General features: G+C 48.5%; 1 protein-coding gene across 7 annotated transcripts in view; it reads left to right on the top strand.

Annotated features, from left to right (window-relative positions):
* The window catches only part of SFXN5 (sideroflexin 5), a 106999-nt gene that overhangs the window by 86236 nt on the left and 761 nt on the right, over positions 1 to 20002 (top strand). Inside the window, exon 14 of one of the 7 annotated variants that reach the window (XM_074865410.1) lies at positions 12454 to 12579. The exons of the other annotated variants lie outside the window; for them this stretch is intronic. Within the exon in view, the coding sequence (XP_074721511.1) occupies positions 12454 to 12501 (48 nt within the window). The 3' untranslated portion in view covers positions 12502 to 12579. Of the gene's footprint in view, positions 1 to 12453; positions 12580 to 20002 lie in introns of those variants that run through there. 7 annotated transcript variants of the gene reach the window in all.

The following is a 20002-nucleotide window of genomic DNA, read 5'->3' as shown; positions in this document are numbered from 1 at the left end:
TAATCATTTTGGCATGAGCTCAACCTTAGCTCCCTGTCCATTGTTTTTTTGCTGTGATCCCAAGTTCTGCTCAGAGGTTTTGGTTGTGAAAGACTGAGGAGTATTTCCAGGTCTTGCACCCGTTCAAGGTACATGCCCAGAGCATGTCCAAAGTTCCTGTTGGAAGAAGACTTGGCTGTAAAGCATCCCTTATGCTCCTGTTTCCAGGGAAAGGAGCTTCACCCACCGGAAGGTAGCTATGGCCTTTCCTGGGAGGTCTCCTTTCAAGATAATCAGGGAAGGGAGAGCACTGGAGGTACCCCCAACCTAATTTACCCCAAAGGTGACATTACTACCGTTCCCCCAGAACGGTGCCCCATGCCATAGGTCCACATGCTCTTTGTGCCCAGAGGCAATTTCGTGTGTGACTATAGTATGATGCACGTTGACTTCTTTTCCACAGATCACCACGAGATCCAGAGCCCCGTGACCTGGGCTCTTAATTTCTTACCACTTCCCCAGACTTTGAGTCATCTCAAGCCTTAAGCAGCAGTCACTGTGTATTTTCTCTGTTCTTGCTGACGATGCACATGTTCAACACTGTTGGCCAAGCCAAACCATTCTTTCAACATAGACAGGAAACTCACCCTACAATTCTGTTTTGAAATTTAGCATTTTGTACGTTCCAGTATTTTCTGTAGGCATTGCTTAGCACGGGCTTCTGTGAAATAGCAAGTGACTACTAAGGTCAGTGGGAACTAAAGTTTCGGTGCCAGAATCTGAGGCATTCAGTGTTAAACACTTCGGGCTCTACAGAAATATTTATTCATTGCCTTAGTTTCTTTAGCTAAAAATGAAGCTCACAAGGTCTTTTTGCCTTTTGTATTTTAGCTTTACGGGTGACAGATAATTTATGATGTATAGTATCTGATATTACAGCATGAAAAATTGTGTTGATGCTAACAGCTGAATGAATTCTAGGCCACAAGGAAAATTAAGGTCTGGCTTCCTTCAAAGGCTATTCAAATTGCAGGCGTCAGGCAATAGTGAAACCATACAGCATCACTTGAAAATGACCTTCTAAAAGCAGATGAAATGTTATCTGCAGTATAAACATGAATCAGCGCTGATTAGTAGATCAAACAGAATGACGTGCTCCCTGCCCACGCTTCATGTCAATGAAGAGAAACCGTTACAGCTGGTGGTATAGCTCATTCCCTACTGGGATTTCGTCTCTGTTCAACTGGAGTTAGGGCCACACGCACAGCTGGACCTCACATCTGGTGACGCCAAGGAATCAGGTTCTCCGTAGCAGCCTGGTCTGATCAGTCTTGTTTGCATTCATTATAAACGTGTGTGAGTGCGTGTGTAAAGGGTGTTCCTCCCATTCTGCAAAATCTCATCGGTGGTGACTGTGGGGATGCTCAAATGAGCAGAGCAGGTGATTTATCTGAAACAATCCAGAGCCATTTCTTCACAGTCTTGGACATCTGAGTTTCCTTGCAAAGAGCATTTCTCAGAACGTGTGACTTCTTGGCCACTCACCACTGGTCCGTGAACTTGTCAGACAACTAAGTTAACAGACTTTAAGTGTTTGAACACTGACCTCTCTCTATATGCATATTCATGTGTGTATTTGTGTGCATGTGTGTGTTTGCTTTTTCTCATAACCGCAGTAGGTGAGGCAGCTACGAACATAACACGACTGAGATGATGCAGTTGTAATGAGCACTACCCAGGGAGTAAATTATTAACAACAAGATGTAATAGGCGTGTTCTGTTCCAAAAATATGATTATGGTCTGAGCAGCAACCCTTTCAGGAATTGTAAATGAGCCAAATTCTGCCCTTAATCACACATTCACAGTCCTTTTTCTTCAGTCAGAGAGCAAACACAGAAGCTGATGCGTTATTAAGCGCTTGTTTTAGCATGGGAGCTTGCCTGGCCGCCTTTGATCCACTCTTCTAAAGGGGCTCAAACTTACAATTAGTTTTCAAGTAGAATGAAGCCTTGCAATAGATTTAATAAACGTGCTAGATAAATGCAGCCACCTTATCACATCAGCTGTAGCTGGTTCAGAGTTATACCTGTTTTGAAATAACAAGAGAAATCAGAATTCAGCTCTGGTTGCATACAGAAACACCAGTATCGGGTAAATGAAGATCCTGGAGCTGAACAACCTGCATGTGTTGGGAAGGATAATGCATCCAGATCTTCTCTTGGGTCGGTATTTAGTCTAGCTAAGACCTTATACCTTCCTTGATTTTGTACAGATGGAATCCGCTTTGATGTCTGCAGCAGTGCTCCAGAATCACAGCTTGTTTCTAGATGTTTTGAAGATCACTTTATAAAAATAAAACCCTAGTGTCAGCCGTAAAGACATGGGTCCTTGCGACTGCGCACGCTTAAGGTGCTGAGAAATACACTTTTCATCCCAATATAGTGTTAACTCAGGTACCTAAATGCACCAATGTGCATTAAATAAATCACTGCTGTTAAGTTTAGGAGAAACATCTAGTTAATGCATTTAGCCCACAACCTCCAACTGCCTCCCATGCCCCCCGGGGAATCTCTTTTCTAACCGCCTATCCTACAGCATCCCCACTGACAACTCCTACTCAGCTATGCACTGCCAATAGAAACAGCTGTGACAGTTCCAAACTGAAAATGGGACTTGTGCAAATGAAATTCAGTGTAGCAGCAAAAGAAATAACCATGGGGTTGCTCCACTGATTTTCCACCCTTTGGGCCCTGCTCAATCCGGATCATTCATTTTTTCAGCATCCAAGGGGATGCTGTTGAACTTCCAGGGTGCTGCAAACCCACCAAAACTTGCCTCAGCCCCTGCCCAGTGTGCTGGGTCGTGCTGATAAAGGAGGATAAACCCAGGTGAGCGATGGAGCTGAAGCAAGAGCTGATGACAGAGAAACCCTTCCACAAGCTATAATACACATGCCCTCACCGTGGGTTAAGTTTAAAGGGCCTGGGTTGCTGGTTAGGGCAAAACAAGCCATCTTCCGGAACTAGGCTGATTTCAGCTGAAAGCCTTTTCTTAAAAATAATCTTCCTTTTGGTTCTTCAGGACAAGGGGAATAAACAGCCTAAAATCCAAGGCTGAGCTATTGTTTTCCAATCTGTTTTAGCCTTCATCTTGTTGGCAGGCTGCTTTAGAAAAGCAAAAGGTTAATGAGCCAATGTGCAGTGGGATTATTGCAGTAAAGATGACAGTGAACCAGTAATTACTAATTAGATGCAGTTTAACAGGAGGAACAAGTGAAATCTCCTCTTCACCAACTGTCAATAATTAGCAGATTTGGTGAGGTTGAAATGTGTCCACAGTTAAAAGGCTGATTTTTTAATGAAATGGCACTTGACAAAAGAGCTGTATGGAGGTCACAGCCATAGCCCTCGAGACGCTTCCCTATACCATACTTAGGAGGGAAATCAGATGCAAGACAGCAGGGGGTCCCCATGAAACCATTTCTCCCTTGGGATTACATTGCACAGGGGGAGGGGAGCCGGAGGGATTCTCTGCAGTAATTTTGTCCAACTTGGATAAGAAGCAAAGGAAAGGATTTGCCAGCTGCCATGGGGAAAAATGTTTGAGAAGTGAGAAGTTCTGTGGTATTTCTTTGCTTCTGGGTCTGAGGAACGGTTTCCTGAGAGGCTGATAACCTGAAGGTGCTGGCCAAAGTCTGCCCCTGGGCTGGAGGGTGGTCTGGGAAGGAGCTCCTCTTAGAAAAGAAGTGGTGCAAGGTCTTTAAGGCCTGGCAGGAGGCTGGAAGCTCAGTGGTATGTGTCTCCCAAAGACTGCAGAGCATTCTAGCTGTGCCCTGAAGGTTTGGTTTCATACTGACACACAGGTGATGCTCCACCATTGACTTCTGAAGCATTAAGAGGTTCTTCTGAGGTTCCTCTCCTGTGTACTGATCTACTTTCTCTTCTGGCAAAGTAACTGTTGATGTAGGCAAGAGTATCTTTATTTTCCACATGAACTTAAAATGGACAGGTGATCTGTGTGAGCTTCTTTAATGTCCATGAAACCTTTTACTTGAGCAGAACCCCCCAAGATTTATATGATACCGAGTGGTTGAATACTGATCAGCAATAGCATGGCCAGCAGGGATGGGGAAGGGATCTTACCCCTGTGCTCGGCACTGGTGAGGCCACACCTCGATGAGTGGGTTCAGTTTTGGGCTCCTCACTCCAAAAAGGCCATTGAATGACTCGAGCGTGTCCAGAGAAGGGCAACGGAGCTGGTGCAGGGTCTGGAGCACAGGTGTGATGGGGAGCGGCTGAGGGAACTGGGGGGGTTTAGTCTGGAGAAGAGGAGGCTGAGGGGAGACCTCATGGCCCTCTGCAACTGCCTGAAAGGAGGGTGCAGAGAGGGGGGATGAGTCTCTTGAGCCAAGGAACCAGCGGCAGGACAAGAGGGAATGGCCTCAAGCTGCGCCAGGGCAGGGTCAGACTGGCTCTTAGGAAGGATTTCTTTGCAGAAGGGGTTGTTGGGCGTTGGAATGGGCTGCCCAGGGCAGGGGGGAGTCCCCATCCCTGGAGGGGTTGAAGAGTCGGGTTGACCCAGCGCTGAGGGATCTGGTGGAGTTGGGAACGGTCAGTGTGAGGTTCATGGTTGGACTCGAGGATCTTCAAGGGCTTTTCCAACCTTGATGATTCTGGGATTCTGTGATGTGGTTCAAGCAGGGCTGGAGAGAAAACCCATGGTACTTGGAAATGTGTTGAGCCCTGGTTTGGCCTTCAGATGAAGGGTAGTGCTTAACAAGGTTTGTGTCTGGTGTTCTTCGATGAGGATGGACTCGTTCCTCTCAGAGGTTGGGGGACAAATGAGTGACCCCTTCCAGAGCATAGTCCTGCACCTGGAAGGGTAAAGTGGTGGGAGAGGAGGTGACATTTGGGGAACAGCAGAATGGCCATGACTGCACACAAAGGCTGGACGTGGTTGCACAAAGCTCAAATATAAGTTGCTGGCCTATCTTTTATAAGAAATAATAGCCTAAGGAAATCATAAACTACATCTATACTCTAAACCGAGCAGCGTCCGAGCACAAGCTGGGTCACTGGCCCACGGTGTCCAGCCTGGTTAACTGTCTGCATCCTCTTTGGATCAGTTTTGGCTTCCCAGCTGATGCTGGAGGGTAGCGCTCCCTGGGACTGCTCCCAACAAATAAAACCTCCCTCTCTGTGGGAAAAGTTTGGCTGTATGGATGCAAGCTGTGCCATACCGGTTGTCCCTGAACCCGAGACATGCTTTTTCAGGCAGTTGTAGCCCTGCCTGCCCCATTGCAAGTACTCAGGGAGTTGTGGTGTGAGACTTTTAGTCTGGGACCTCTCTTGGGTAATTTGATTTATGATTATCAGCTTCTCTGAGCTGAGTTTTGACATTCAGAGGACCACGGCCTTCATCTTGCGTTACAGGAGAGTCATGTCTTCCTGCACCATGAGAGGAACATGTCTCAGCTGAGCAGTGGAAAGACAAAGATCTCTTTATTCTTTGCTTTAAGTGTCTGAGACTGTTGCAAAGTGAAGGGTACATCTGTCCTGCCACGCTTCTGATGGAGCCTCCCCTTTCTGTCAGCCTGGGCAAGGACCTGAAGTCTGGAGACCGAAGTGTTTCTTACCAGCTCTTTTTGTGACAAATCCTTCCCTGCTCCAAATCAAGTCACAACCTTGACCAGGAATCATCATGAAGTCACCAGAGCAGTTCAAAGCACCGTGGGACCCATCTCCAGGACTCAGCCCTGATTTCAGCCCTGGGCTCAGCCGCTCCTGCAGAGAGGTGGGACCTTGGTCACGCAGTGCAGCAGGAGTCCTCCCCTGTACATCTCCAGAAGGTGACCGTGCCGTAACTGCAATCTGCTGAACAGGGAAAGTTGGCCTGAGGCTGCTCACTAAGGGATGAGCAGCAGACTTGAACCTGACCCTGGGCTAAACAGCTGATTTTTTGGCAAAGTTTTGATCTCCCTTGGTTTGAAACAGGAGCATTTCTACCATTTGCTTCTCTACATCTCCCTTCCTTCCCTGCTCTCACCAGCCCTCTCTGGTTGAGAGCATCAAGCAGAAGACAAGACGATGTGTTCCCGGCTTAGCCCCCCTTCTCAGCCCCTAGCTCAGGTTTTCCTTCACCTGCACCAGCTGCTGGGGCAGGGTTTGCAAACCCGGCGTGTGTTTCCCAAGGAGCCAGACTTCACACACCGCTTCCCCCTTGGCCCTACCCTTTGGCTTTCCCTTCACACCTCCACTTTTCTCCCCCCTCGCCCCCCTTGGCAGCCTGGCATCTGCAGAACACCTTTCCTGTCAAAGCAACCAGGAAAAAAAATTTGAAAAATCTCAGTAGCTTGTTTCCTGTGCTGCAGATTCACTCGACAACTTTTAGTTTCCTTCTAATTGCGTCACGCAGGAAAGCTGCTGCCCAGGAGCCTGCTAGCATGGAGGAGTCTCTGCATTACTGGAAGTATTTAGGTGGCCAGAGATGGTTTGGCTGGGTTTGTGGTTGTGCTTAAGCTTGCAGAGACGGGAGCTGGGAGGGTGTCTCCAGAGGATGGTGATGAGCTCTTATCATTAACTATTGCAGTAATTGTCAGTGTTATTCCTGTGCTCTGTAGATGCCCATGGACTGTTCCCAACCTGTCGTAGGCCTCCTACACAGGTTCTTCTGTCAGGAGCAATCTATCCAGTGGAAGGTGTCCCTGCCCCTGGCAGGGGGGTTGGAACTAGATGATCTTTAAGGTCCCTTCCAACCGAAACCAGTCTGTGATTCTGTGATTCTCTGACTTGCTCTTGGCTGCAGAGATCTGCCCCAGTTCCTGCTCCCACCCTGAGTTTCTCTCTGCCATCATCTCCAGTGTGACACAGACAGAAGCCCGAAGCTTTCGCTGTATTTGCTTTAGAGCTTGGAAGGTCAGACCCACCCTCCATACTATAAACTTCCATGTCAGAGTGGCAGCAGAGCTTTTTGGGGATCTCAGGCATATTCAGAGCAAGGGCCAGAGAGAGAGGGACCTGGGGGTGTTGATTGCCAGCTAGCTGAACAGGAGCCAGCAGTGTGCCCAGGTGGCCAAGAAGGCCAATGACATCGTGGCTTGTATCAGCCATAGTGTGGCCAGCAGGTCCAGGGAAGGGATCTTACCCCTGGGCTCGGCACTGGTGAGGCCGCCCCTCGATGAGTGGGTTCAGTTTTGGGCCCCTCACTCCAAAAAGGCCATTGAATGACTCGAGCGTGTCCAGAGAAGGGCAACGGAACAGGGTCTGGAGCACAGGTGTGATGGGGAGCGGCTGAGGGAACTGGGGGGGTTTAGTGTGGAGAAGAGGCGGCTGAGGGGAGACCTCATGGCCCTCTACAACTGCCTGAAAGGAGGGTGCAGAGAGGGGGGATGAGTCTCTTGAGCCAAGGAACCAGCGGCAGGCCAAGAGGGAATGGCCTCAAGCTGCGCCAGGGCAGGGTCAGACTGGCTCTTAGGAAGGATTTCTTTGCAGAAGGGGTTGTTGGGTGTTGGAATGGGCTGCCCAGGGCAGGGGGGGAGTCCCCATCCCTGGAGGGGTTGAAGAGTCGGGTTGAGCCAGCGCTGAGGGATCTGGTGGAGTTGGGAACGGTCAGGGTGAGGTTCATGGTTGGACAGATGATCTTCAGGGTCTTTTCCAACCTTGATGATTCTGTGACATAGGCAGACTCACATGCTTTAAACCCCCTTCTCGAGCACATCTCCCAGGTGAAGGGACTTCTGAACACGTGGGGAAGGTTCAGACTTAGTAGTCCTCTCCTCCACTGCCAGTGGTGCTTTAGCCTGAGATGCTGAACCAACAGCCACAAGCTCCCTCCTGCTTCAGGGAGGGCTTCAATACAGTGGTTGATGTTTCTGCAGGGAGCTTATAAAAATCAAACTGACCCACAGTTCCAAATTCTACCTGACTGCGACATCCTTGTTTTTCCCCCCAGGTCATGAAAAACCCTAAATTCTCATTACTCCACAGAGCTCCCACACTGCTACTGCGTGATGCTCATTTAAGTTATTTTTCTGGGACTGTAGCAGGAGGATAGAGAAAATGTGGCACAGTAATTTCCTTCTGCCCTCATCTGGCTGGATGCAGCAGCAGTTCCAGATGCAAACCTGTGGGTGGGAATCTCAGAGACGCTGCATCTGCCTCGTTGCAGGGCCGCCTCCCTTTTCCCAAATTCACAGCTTATTTCGTTGCAGTGCCCTTTTGATTTATGTCCTGGCACAACTCTTGCTGTGGGGTCACTTACTTGAGACATGACCAGGAGAGAAGGAACCAGTTTCACGAAGCACATTTCTGGGCCCTTTCCATGTTTTTTTTTCCCCATGTCTTTCTCAAAATCAAAGCATTTCCCGTGCCTACTTGCTTCCTAATGGGTTGAGATTGGGAGGTCTCAGTCACTTCTGGGAGCAAATGTCCTTCTTTCCAAGAGGAAGAGGAAGGATCTGGTCTTCAGGGGTATCAGCTCCCCCATCACTCTTTACAAGCCCCTAGGAAACGTTGGGGTGGTTAGATTTACAACTGCTCAGCCTGTTTGCACCTCGCAGTGTAATTATTAGGCTCAATGACATCTCTCGTCTGGGGAAGGTCACGAGTGAGCAGTGCTCTGATTGATTTGGAGCCTGTGTCTTTGTTCTCAAGTTCCCTGTCCGAGAGGCTTTGATTTGTGACCGAGCTGGTTTTTGAAGTCTGCTCCTGAGAGTGGTCCTTTGTTTCACGACCAGCGTTCGCAGGAGTCAAAGGGGCTGAAAACATGACAGGATCTGGCCCTAAAATCATAACCTGGACTAGCAGAGCTTGTTCTTGCTGGGAAGCGACAGCTTGAACCGAACTGTTATTTGTGGTCATTCGAGGTGGGTGTGGGGAGAAGGGACCCCTTTGTACTGCCCAGGGGCTTCAGCAGTGGTGTCAGAGGGGATCTGGTTTCATGTTTATATCTCTGTCCCTGGGATACAGGTTCAAGTATGTAAACTATCTATCCTGCAAGCACAGGCTGCTGCAGGTGTGTGGGTGCTAGTGGGCATAAAAAAACATTCCTGACACCATCTCTTTTGAGGAGTCTTCACCTCCTGATGGCTATAAGCCATTAGGAGTCAAAAGAAAGAGCTGACATCCGACAACTCCGGATAAACAGCTAAACATTAACCCTTAAAGTGGCTCGAAAAACATACTTAAAAGGCACTTTGTGGAAAGAAGCCATTTTTTTCCAGGCCTGTTAATTGCTGTCTTTCTTCAGGACACCTTTCAGCAGCACCTACTGTAAACAGAGCAGCTCCTCGAGGAGCACTTCCCCCAAGGATTCCTGCCCTGCTCGCCAGGAGCCTGTGGAGATGGCTGTCCCCATCACCTCCTGCCCTGTGCAGTCCTCCTGCAGGTCCTTGGTTTTGCTGTTTTTTTCTTGGCCTGACAGCCAAAACCTTTCCTCTCTTTCTGCCAGCCCACTCTGAAAACTCAGTCCCCTTTCTTGGTTGCCATCAGCCTCTTTATTTGGTGCAACCATGTTTGTCCCCAGCTCCTCCCCGGCTGTTGCCTGGCCTACCCCTGTCTTTCTGCGTAGTGTTGGGTATGTCCTTTTCTGTGTCCTCAGTGACAGTTTTAGCTCATCTGAAGCAACCGTAGCTCAGACTACTCCAAGTGAGACGTACAGGGTACGAGCAAAGGAAGGCGGCCAGTTGTCCAGACTTGCCTGCTGTGAGCATACTTGCTTACTGCAGAGAATGCCTTATTAATCACATTTCCCAAGCACAGGTATATATAATTATCTGTAATTGCTTTTTAAATCATTTGGATCTAGCAGCCTGTTTCTAGTGAGGCCGTCAGTCCTTCAAGAGAAGGAAGTGTGGTGGAGGTTGGGATCCTGACGAACTTGCTTTGTTTCTTTAAAACAACAAGGGCGTCCCTAAAACTGCAATACTCATCACGCTCTTCCTTCTTAATAGCAAGAGAATTGCAGGGTTTGGTGTTCTCACCAAACAGCAAAAATGCTCTCTTCCTCAACAGAACTGCTGGAGGGATTCTTACCAGAATGCACCCAATAGCTTATTTTCATCAGAAGGGAAACTTGCTACATTCATAATGTCCATATTCAAAAGTAGGATTTTTTTTTTTTTTTTCCAAAAGAGGAGAGGTGACTCTTACTCTTTTTGTGAATGCCTTTCATTCCAGCAAGGAGCAGTGACCCTAAACTCTGCAATTTTGAGGCTTTTCCAGATCATATTTTAGGTGGGTTGATGACTTTTCCACCCATCAGTTGGCTTGAATGTTCCCCCCCAAAGTCTACATCATGTAATGTGAGGGTTCTTCCTTGAGGCCAGGAAGAAATTTCTTTTGCCCTACGCACTGTAGATTGAATGCGGTGCACAAAATGTTTGGGGAGAAAGTCCTCTCCTGAAGAAGGGCCTTTACCCCATGAGGCTGGGTGGCCTGAAGGCAGAACATTTGTGTGCCCACTGTGATACCAGCCTAAGACATCCACCTCTCCAGTGCTTCTCTAGAAATTAATTTAGTGTGGCAAACTGAGAGTTTACTTCATGAGCGCTCATCTCCTACACATGAGCAGATCTTCTTCTCCAGAGTAAAGGAGAAAAGGCAGCTTAGCTCCTGCAAAGACCTTTTATGTGGTTCTTCACTTCATGGAGGACACATCATGCCATGGTCTCAGCTTCCCTCCATCACAACTTCACTTCGATTCTTTGCTCAGTCTCATGCTTGAGCTTCTACATTTCTCTGTATGGGTGGTAAGTTTGTGTTACTCATGTCTTACTCCTTGGTCCCTTGTGAAGCGTTGCAGAACGAGGTGCTGAGCTCACCAGGGACACAGGCTGGCTCCTCCTGGATAGCAGTGACTGTGTGAAAGGAAGGAAAGCCCTTCGCCTTCCTGGATTGCTAGAGAGAACTGGAAATGTCTCTTTTCTCTGGAAGACAGACAGAAAGAACTTTTTTTTGGGTTTGGTATTTGAAACCTTATGGTTTCAAAACCTTTATTTGGGTTTTTTGGGGATTTTTTTTGTAAATACTTGAGGTTTCTGGTGCTCTGGGCAACTCTCTTCTTTCCCAGAAGACTCAAACCCACAATTTTGCAATGACTTAGGGACGGTGTCATGCGGGGAGTTGACCTTTCAATCTCTTTATAAATCTGAAAGACTTGAGAGGCTCTGAGAACCGCACGAGCCCAGTGCTAACCAAACCCAGCTCTTAGGAGTGACTTTCATTCATCTCACCATGTCTGTTTGTCCTCAATGTCATCTGGAGACACCAGAAGGGTTCCCATGGGGGACTGGAAGGTTAGGGCTGATATCTTACTGGTGGACTGGTTTGGGGCAGCAAACGAACACGGGGGCCGGAGCACAGGAGTGAGACGTGGGTGTAGAACTGCCATGTTGGAGGACAGGCAGGGACACGCCGAGCAGTTGAAGCTACCTTGCAGCCTTAGGTGCCTGCTGTTGTATATTATGATCCCACCTGCTGACACTGTTCCCATCAGTCATGTCTCGAGCACTGGAAACAAACGTGTCGCCGGGCGAGGAGAGCTCATTGCCACGTGGGCAGTTGTGCTCTGCTCCACTTGGGCAGTAGCCTAAAATGCCACGTTTGCCTTCTCCTCACTTGATTAAAATGTTGAGGGTTTTTTTGATAGGTGTATTATTTTTCTTTAGAGAAGCTGCGATACACTAATTTGCAACTCCTGAAGCTGAAGTTAAAAACTCCAGCCCTTAATCATAGAATCACAGAATCATTTAGATTGGAAAAGACCTTTAAGATCATCAAGTCCAACCGTTAACCCAAAGCTGCCGTGTCCACCCATGAAGCGGTGGAAGTCTCTGTCCCATAACTGACCCATATATCCTGCAAACTCTCTGCTCTGCTCAAACTCAGCCAGGGTCTATTCAACTCAGCCAGGGTTTATTAAGCTCAGCAGAGCTTTGCTTTGCTCTTATAGGTGGGTCTGGTGCACCAGGGTGTCCTGGGGCAGTAGCATTGGGCACTGTCTCAGCCTGGCATCCACACTGCTGCAGCTGGATTACTTAGAGAGATGGTTGCTCTGATTATTTTCCCCCTTCTAGGATGGGACTGGTAGTTGGGGGAGAGTCAGTTGTTCCCATTTATGGTGAGGGCAATAACATCTTAAGCCTTGTAGCTGTCTCAAAAGCAATTGCACATCTCTATCCAAACATCTGTTGAGCATGAGGAATATTCCTGCTCGTCTCAATACAGAAACCTGATGGCACCCAAGGTGCTGCTGACACTTGGCATTTCGTGCTTTGCTAAAAGCAGTGACGTTTTCAGGGGACGGTGCAGAGGTGTCGGCAGATGTGATAGAGTGTGAATAGCTTGTGGCACTAACAGCGTCACTGACATACTTTATATCTAACAGATGTCGTAGCGGGGTATGCGTGGTGCCACACTCAGACCCTTCCCAGCCTGGTCTGAGGAGAAACCTCTGTTTTCTACCCTGTCCTGCAGGAGCTGGTGGTCAAAGCATCCATGGCAAAAACCAGAAAAATCTTCTGAAACGGATAACCTTCAAGAGCCAGAACTGCCAAATAGTCCAACTTTCCTCTTTGTAATTGTTTCGAGGAGACAAAATGGAGATAAAATAAATTTCAAGCAATGCTCCTTTTTAATGCTAGTTGTAGGTATGTCCAACCAGAGGTTAGGCAGCAGCACTGAGGTGCATCTTTGGTGTAAATGTGCTGGCCACAGGTGCTGTCAGAGGCAATGCATTTCTCTTTCAGTGTAATTCAGCGTAAGCCTGGTTTACTGTCTGAAGAGGAATGGTATGTCCCTAAAAACTTACTTTTTGGAAACAGGGCTCTGAATTCAGAGTCGTTTATGTGAAATCCCCCACGAAGCTACTACGTTGCAGAGATTTAACAGGTTACCCACTTGCTAGGCACATGGCAATACTTCCAGATTTGCAGTTAAACAAGAAACTTCGTGAATTACACCCGGACTGCCTGGTAGTTCCTTACTCATATGCTGAATGACACGTGAATCCACTTACAAGGCAGTGAAAGGGTTGTATAAATCAAATACACTCCTAAGCTTGCTCTTATCAGCTTATTCCTGAGCTGCCTTTATCTGCTGCTGGCTTTGCTTTACTTCCAAGGGCATCAGGGAGGAACCTCTTACTCCCTGAGTGTAGCTGCTCTCCCGGCGTAGTGCATCAGGGCTTTAGTTGTATCCATGGTTGTAGGCTCTGATTGCTTGGTTGAGGCTGTGCCATGCCTTCATTAGAAATATAAGTCACGGTCTAATGGTAGTGATTGTCTTGATGCAGAAGTACATGACAAATTTTCTTCTTTTCCCTAAATAGATGAGTCCAGAGCATCAGGGAGGTTTAATCTATTTGCTTGTGCGGCAGCTCCCAGCCCTTGGTGTCTTCTTCCAAAGCTGCTGCCCTCCCAGAACATCTTCTGATGGTCTCTTCTCTGCCCCGGGCTGCGTCGTTGCACACCCCAGTTGCGTGGACGTGCCATGAGGATGCACAGCCTTCACTGCGTGCTGCCGGCAGCGTGCACAGGCTCTGCCCCACTGGCAAAGCTGCTTCCTTGGTGCAGCCCCGGTTGGAAAAGCCCATCTGCCCTGCTCCTCGCAGCGTGGCGGTCGTTGCAGGCTCTTGGGGAATGTCAGTCCTGGTGCAGTTGCATACCTTGGCGTGTCGGACAAAAGGAGATGATCAAAGCAGGGATGGCGAGAAAGGAGGGTCCAACCCCTCAGCGGGGAAGCGCTCAGTGCCTCTGCACCCACAGGTGTGCAGCTCTTTGATCCCTGCATTTCGGAGGGTCCGGCCCTCCCTCCCCGCACTGACCCCGAAGTCAGCGCTTTTTTGGGAAGGTGGGTGGAGTCAAACCCGTGAGTGGGCTCCCACCGAGCTGCGGGGCTCTTGCATCCCGGGTGGGGCTGGATACAGATGTGTTGTGACCAGCGATGGGACCAGTGGAGGGACACCCAGCTGCTGGGCTGCGAGCGGCGGCGGTGCCTTCGCAGGGTCTGGTTATATTTTGTTAACACCTTGGCCAGCCTCAAAGATGGAAATGGAGTCAAATAGCATTTTCTGAGAAAAACATTTTGACTAGGTACAATGTTTTTCTTACGGAAACGGAATGTTTCTGTAAAAGAGGGGGCTCTAAAACACTTGAGAGAGACAAAAAATGAAGAGAACTGTGCCAGTCAACTCTTAAGTTCAATTTTTATTATTAATTTGAAGGAAAACCTAACAAAATTCAGTTTTATCACAAAATCATTTTCCCCCAGCTTTGTGATTGGGCCAGAAAACTGCAAAATCTTTTTGGCCAGAAATCAGTTATTTACAAAGTTATTTGTTGCCATGTACGTTAGTCATGAGACCATCTCTCGGCCAATGTGTCCAGTTTGAGGGTACATAGTTTTTTTAACTCTAGAAAAACTGGGAAGAGGTCAGAAAAGAGCTTTAACATCAGTATTTCAAACAATAATCTGCCTTGCGGAGAAGCAGCACGAGTTTTGTCTATAACTTTTAGCAAAGGTGATTTAATAATCTTTGAATACCTTCATGGGAAGAAAATTTCTGACAGGAGAGATCTCCTCAGTGCAGCAAATAGATAAATGCAAAGCTGGAGGTCTGAATTTAGAAAAATGCAAACCACGGGGATGGCTGATGCTCTTTGAAGAGGGATACTGAGAGGTCTTGTAGTTCCACTGTTGCTTGGACTCCTTAACCAGAGGCTGGATATCTTTTGAAAAACGTCTTCTGTGATTTAATCAAAAGGTTTTGGGGTGAGATGGGGCGTTTCTGGAATTCTCTCACCTGTCAGATCACCTTCGGTTGGCTGTAGCTCCAAGAGACACTCCTTAGCACGCACCGATTTCCTCATCTCATTCCTTAGTGAGTGGATCCATGGAGAGCACTTTAATTTCTGATGTCTGGGAAAAGCTTTGGAAAGAATTTACCTGAACAGAGGAGAAAAAAAATCTTGCTGTCTTTAAATCATTCAGTATACATTTTCCAATTTTCCAAGCCTTATAAAATTAAGCATGGGTTCAGATTTGTGATTTTGGCCCCATCAGCATTCTGCCAATTAAAAGAAGATCTGAAACACCTGAAAGAAGAACATTTAGACAGTCTTACCGTGGGAACAAGACCATCAAAAACCCAATCAAGTTGGGTTTTGACCCCAAGTAAGCATATTAAACCAAATTTAATGAGATTCTGCATTCTAAGCAGAGTTGTGTTAGGTGAGTGCGGGTTGAAGGTGGAAGGTAGACCTGTACAGAGGTGCTTTCACACCATGGTTGCACCAGGCTACAAGCAGAGGTGCCTGGTGACTGTGGCGTGGCTGATGAGCAGTAGCTCATCTATCCAAGGGAAAATTATTATGTTTTTCACTGAGGATGCTGAGGTCAGGGCAGAGTCTTTTAGAGGTGCTGGAGGTGGCCCACCTCTCCATCTAGCTGTGCACAGAGCTCACTGTCAGGGAAGCAGCAGCTGGTGGTTCCTTCATGGTGCTTCATGGTGCCATTTATTAACCATAGTCCTTGTTACACCTCACTGAGCTTCCCTAGGGCTCGGTTAGCTTGGCACTGCCCTTGGGCCAGTGCCCTGCTGTCTAATGGCCCCGGAGGAGATGGCAGAGGGCTGCTGGAAGCGCCAGGAGAGCCCCCCCAGGCTCCGAACCGGGGCCACCACTGAGTCTCCTCGCTGGCACTGCCAAGGCAGCAGCAGAAGACGCGGTGACCAGCCTGATCATCCCTTCCCCCACCTCCCGGTGCAGCATCCGCCAGTCCGCATGACCCTCCCCCTACCAAAATTGGCTGCTTTCTTCCTTCTTCTCGCCCCCCCCCTCCCTTTTTTTGGCTGAGTGATGAGCTGTATGCCAAATCCATCTGCTCCTGTCTCCCCTAGCTGCCTTCCATATCATTACAGGATCCCTGGCAGCGAGCCTAGACCTATCTCTCTCCCTGCACTCTTAGGAGCACATTCCTTTCTACACCTTTTCCCGAGCTGGGATAGAAATGAGTATCAACCCCAAACAAAAAGCATCTGCTTTCTGCCTGCTTCTGCTTCACCGGACGCGCATGTACGCTACACCCGTGTCAGCAGCGAATGCAAAACACACACAACCCCCCACCTCGCCGCCCCGCATCCAACATGGGCTGACGAAACTTTGGGCGCCGGGAGCCTGCCTCACACCCTCTCCCTCTCCGTCTCCGCAGCACCAGCTGTGACCACCGCACCATTTGTTCCTCCAGCCCACGCCAGCACTCGGAGCCAGTTCTTTATCACCCCAATTAGCCTTGTCTGTGCTGATGAGAGGAGAGAGGCTTCCACTGCAAGGCAGAGACGGGGGGAAGAGAGCTGGCACGCGGTGGGCACCGCGAGAGGCGATTCCCTTTACGGTGGCTTTGTTCCCCACGAGGGATAGATTTCACTGGGTCAGGATCACCGCTAAAAAGCCAGCGCTGTTATCCCGCCTGCATTACCTGGGTGATGCTGGTTTATAAACAGTTGCTTGATTAAGGTCAGGGGACACCATTTCTTGGGTTTTTTCCCTTTTTTCTTCATGCACTTGGCTATCTGCAAGAGGAAAGAGGAGCGTCCTCAGGCCGCACCAGCTCCCAGGCATTGCGACGGGCTGTGGCTAGTGCTGGCCATATTTCTGGATGAGGTTGGAGATGCACCTTGGCCGTGTCCCCAGCAAGGATCTCCCTGCATCTATAGCAAAGCTTCCAGTAGCCTCAGAGCGGGTCAAAGCAATTCCCCCTTCTCCCACTGCCTCGTGATAGTGTCTGCCATGCTGGTATGTCAGGATAGCGAGTGGTCGATGTTGCACTCATGCTCATGCAGCCATCAGCCTGAAAGCCTCTTTTTTTTTTTTCCCCCCCCAAACCTTGTAGCACTCTCTAGGAGTGGTGCTTATACACCATGCTTCCCTGTGGTTGTGACGTAGCGTCCCTCCTGGACCTCACTTCTCCTGGATTCAGGAGGCACTTTTCTGGTAGGCACCTCAGCACTATCGTCCCGGAGCCAGGAAGAGGATCCATCCTTTGCCCCAGCTCACGTAGATCCACCTCACTGGGAGGAAGAGGATGGACATGATTCAAACCCAGCCCCATGGTGGGCACTCAGTTTGGAAGGACAAAGTCACCCCAGATAGGGTGGGGCAGGTCCCATCAACATAGTCCCAACAGGGTTGCACGTGTTCCTCAGAGCACCCTCCGTGTCAGGCGTTCCTTGTTGGAGGGCTTCCCAGCACGGCCATGACCCAGAAGGAGCCTGCTGGGGGTCTTCTTTGAAGCCGAGACATGAAAAACTTGACAAGAATCTCTGTGGTCTCCAGATCCATTTCACAATGCCGTGCCCAGTGGAAGGTTGGCCAAGCAGGCCTGGGCTGCTGGACAGCTAGACTAGCAGTCTACACCAAAATGGGTGAAATGACACTTTCCAACAAAAACCCCTGCGGGATTCAAATATTCAACTGGTACGCAACAAGGGTGTATCTTAATCTGTAGCCCACTACCCAAATGCTTTTCCCTGTTCTTCTGCGTTTGGTTTCCCAGTGAGAGGAGTAAGTTACTCCTGATGCATTTCTGAACAGCTTTGCCAGTGCTGCTGTGGAGCGCGTCCCTCCTGTACCTGCCTCCTTGGGGCAGACGCACCCCTTGGGGCTCCTGTAGCTGAGGATCTCAAGCAGTTTTTAGTATGTTCTTTATTAAAGTCAACCAGAAGGGGATCTGCAGAGATTGCTCCAGTTCAACCAGTCACCCCCCAGCAAATTTATTTCACATCTTCCCAGGCTTCAGAAAGGGGCTTAAGTGAGTCCAGTAATAACACAGCTCCAACCCAATGCCTGTGACCAATTGTGTCTTCTTTCAAGACCTTCAGAGGAGTCCCTGACCATGTGTCCGTCTTGCATTAGGCCTTGTCCTTCTGCTCAGACACCATAACCTGTCTCTGAACTCTCACACCTCCGTCCTGTCTCTCCTAACACCGTCCCATCTAACAGCCTTGTGTACAGCCTTGCCATGAACGAAGAGCTCAGCCATGCAGGGAAAGGGGGCCGTTTCCCTCCTGGACCCATAGAAAGGAAGCTGAAAGGACCTACAAACAGTTATTTCATCTGTCTCCTTCCACCAAGACAAGCTCAGTTCTGCTTAAACTATTCTAGATGGGTTTCATCTCATTTGTGCTGAAAACTTCCCACCACAGAGACACCACACCTTCCCCAAGCATTTGGTTGCAATACTTTGCTCCTTCCCACTAGGATACTCTTCCTGCTGTTCAGCTTGGATCTTACTCAATGCTTTTTGAATTGTGTCCCAAGAGAGCGTGAACAAAACATTACTCCTTTCCTCTGTGCCGTAGCCTCTTGCACGCCCAAATACCACCATGCTGCCCTTGAACTTCTCTCTTCTAGACTCAGCGCATCCAAGTCCTCAACGTTTCCCCTTAGGTCTTGCTTTCAGACCACTAATTTGGGGTCCGCCAAGGCAGATGTGACTTTCCTCAGAGCTCCCACCTCTCCAGCCCCCACGGGAGAGGAGGGGACTGTGGTGGCACTCCGTTAGCTTTCAGTGGAGACTCCCCAGTAGTAGGTTGGGCTTTGCCCTGTCCAAGCTGCCCTGCCGACACCAGCATGGACGGTCAGGGTTGGCCCCTCCAATCCCGGGTCATTTTAAAGCACTTCCCACCTTGATATCTTCATACCAGTGGGTGAAACCACCCAGCCCCAATGCCTCAGATCTTTTCTTTCTGTCTCAGGAAGAAAAATAAGAAAACAATAGGAAGAAAAGCTGCGTCAGAGCCAGGCAGATCGGAGTTAATCCTCCCTCAAAATGGATCCCGTCAGTGCCGGTGTACGTGAGAATCGCCTCTCCTGCACCTTTGCTGGGTACTCTTCCCGGCACAATGCTTCACTTTGTGTTTCAGCACAGAAAGAAATGGTGAAGTTGCTAATAATGGCACTAAAAGAAAATATGCTACATCTGTTATGGATAGCAGTACAAAATTAGCTGATCACACCTCTGACACCCAAGATGTCTTCACTTAAAATACTCGTTGGCTTACTTTACATAATTTGCTGATTATATTTAAAAGAAATACAATTTTGCAATTACTGTTCTTTCTGGTGTGCTATCTATGCATCATTTTCTTTTTATGTTTATATATTTCTCCTTCATTAGTGCAGTCTGAAGGGTGATTAGATCCCTTCAAACATTTTACAGAGGTTAAACGTTGATTAAGATTTAATTATTACTGTAAATAGCTTGGAATGACATATGGTGCAAAAACCTGACATATGTGCATTTGAATAAATGAAGTGCTATTTCCCATGATGCTTCAGTAGCTGTTTAACAGCTTTGCTGAAGGGTTATGTTGCACCTCATGTTAAGATTGCTTTGATGTTATATTTTGTTGGGTTTTTGCAGCTGAAAGCTAAGAACAGTTTTTCCAGTTTTTAAAAACATTGAATATTTTAAATACCTAAATTGTTTTGCACAAATTTTTGCTAATTTGTCTAACTAGGTTAAACATTTTCAAAAGCATTTCGATTTTAACGTGGGTTCCTAGCATTGTGTCAGCAACAGCATCAATTCAATGTATAGGATTTCTAAAAGTCTGGTCTTGCAAGGTGCCCTGTCCCAGTTGGGAGCGGGATCTTTGCTCATCGTGGGAACTGGGAGCACCACGGATCCCTCCCAGGGACGCAAAGGTTCGGGGTGATTGCAGAGCGAGGGGAAGCTTCATGCGAGGCCAGCAAAAGGGAGAAATGGGGAAAGGGCGGGAGATTTTATGGAGGCAGAGGAAGGGGTAGGTAGGTTTTAGCAGTGATCCATCCCGGGTGGAGGACATAGAGCCCTGGGTGTGTGCTGTCCCCTCGTGTCACCAGGCAGCCCTCAGCTTTGCCGTGTCCCTGTGGGTGAAAAACCACAGCTCGGGGGGCTGGATTCCTTCTAGCACCAGGCGGGGGGACCTTGGCTGTGGGAAAAGAAAGGGATGTCTCCTGGAAAATTATGGGTGGAATCCGTTTGA

The sequence above is a fragment of the Strix uralensis genome, chromosome 4 (assembly GCF_047716275.1).
Source record: "Strix uralensis isolate ZFMK-TIS-50842 chromosome 4, bStrUra1, whole genome shotgun sequence".
Classification (NCBI taxonomy): domain Eukaryota; kingdom Metazoa; phylum Chordata; class Aves; order Strigiformes; family Strigidae; genus Strix; species Strix uralensis.
This window is presented reverse-complemented; position numbering and strand designations above follow the sequence as displayed.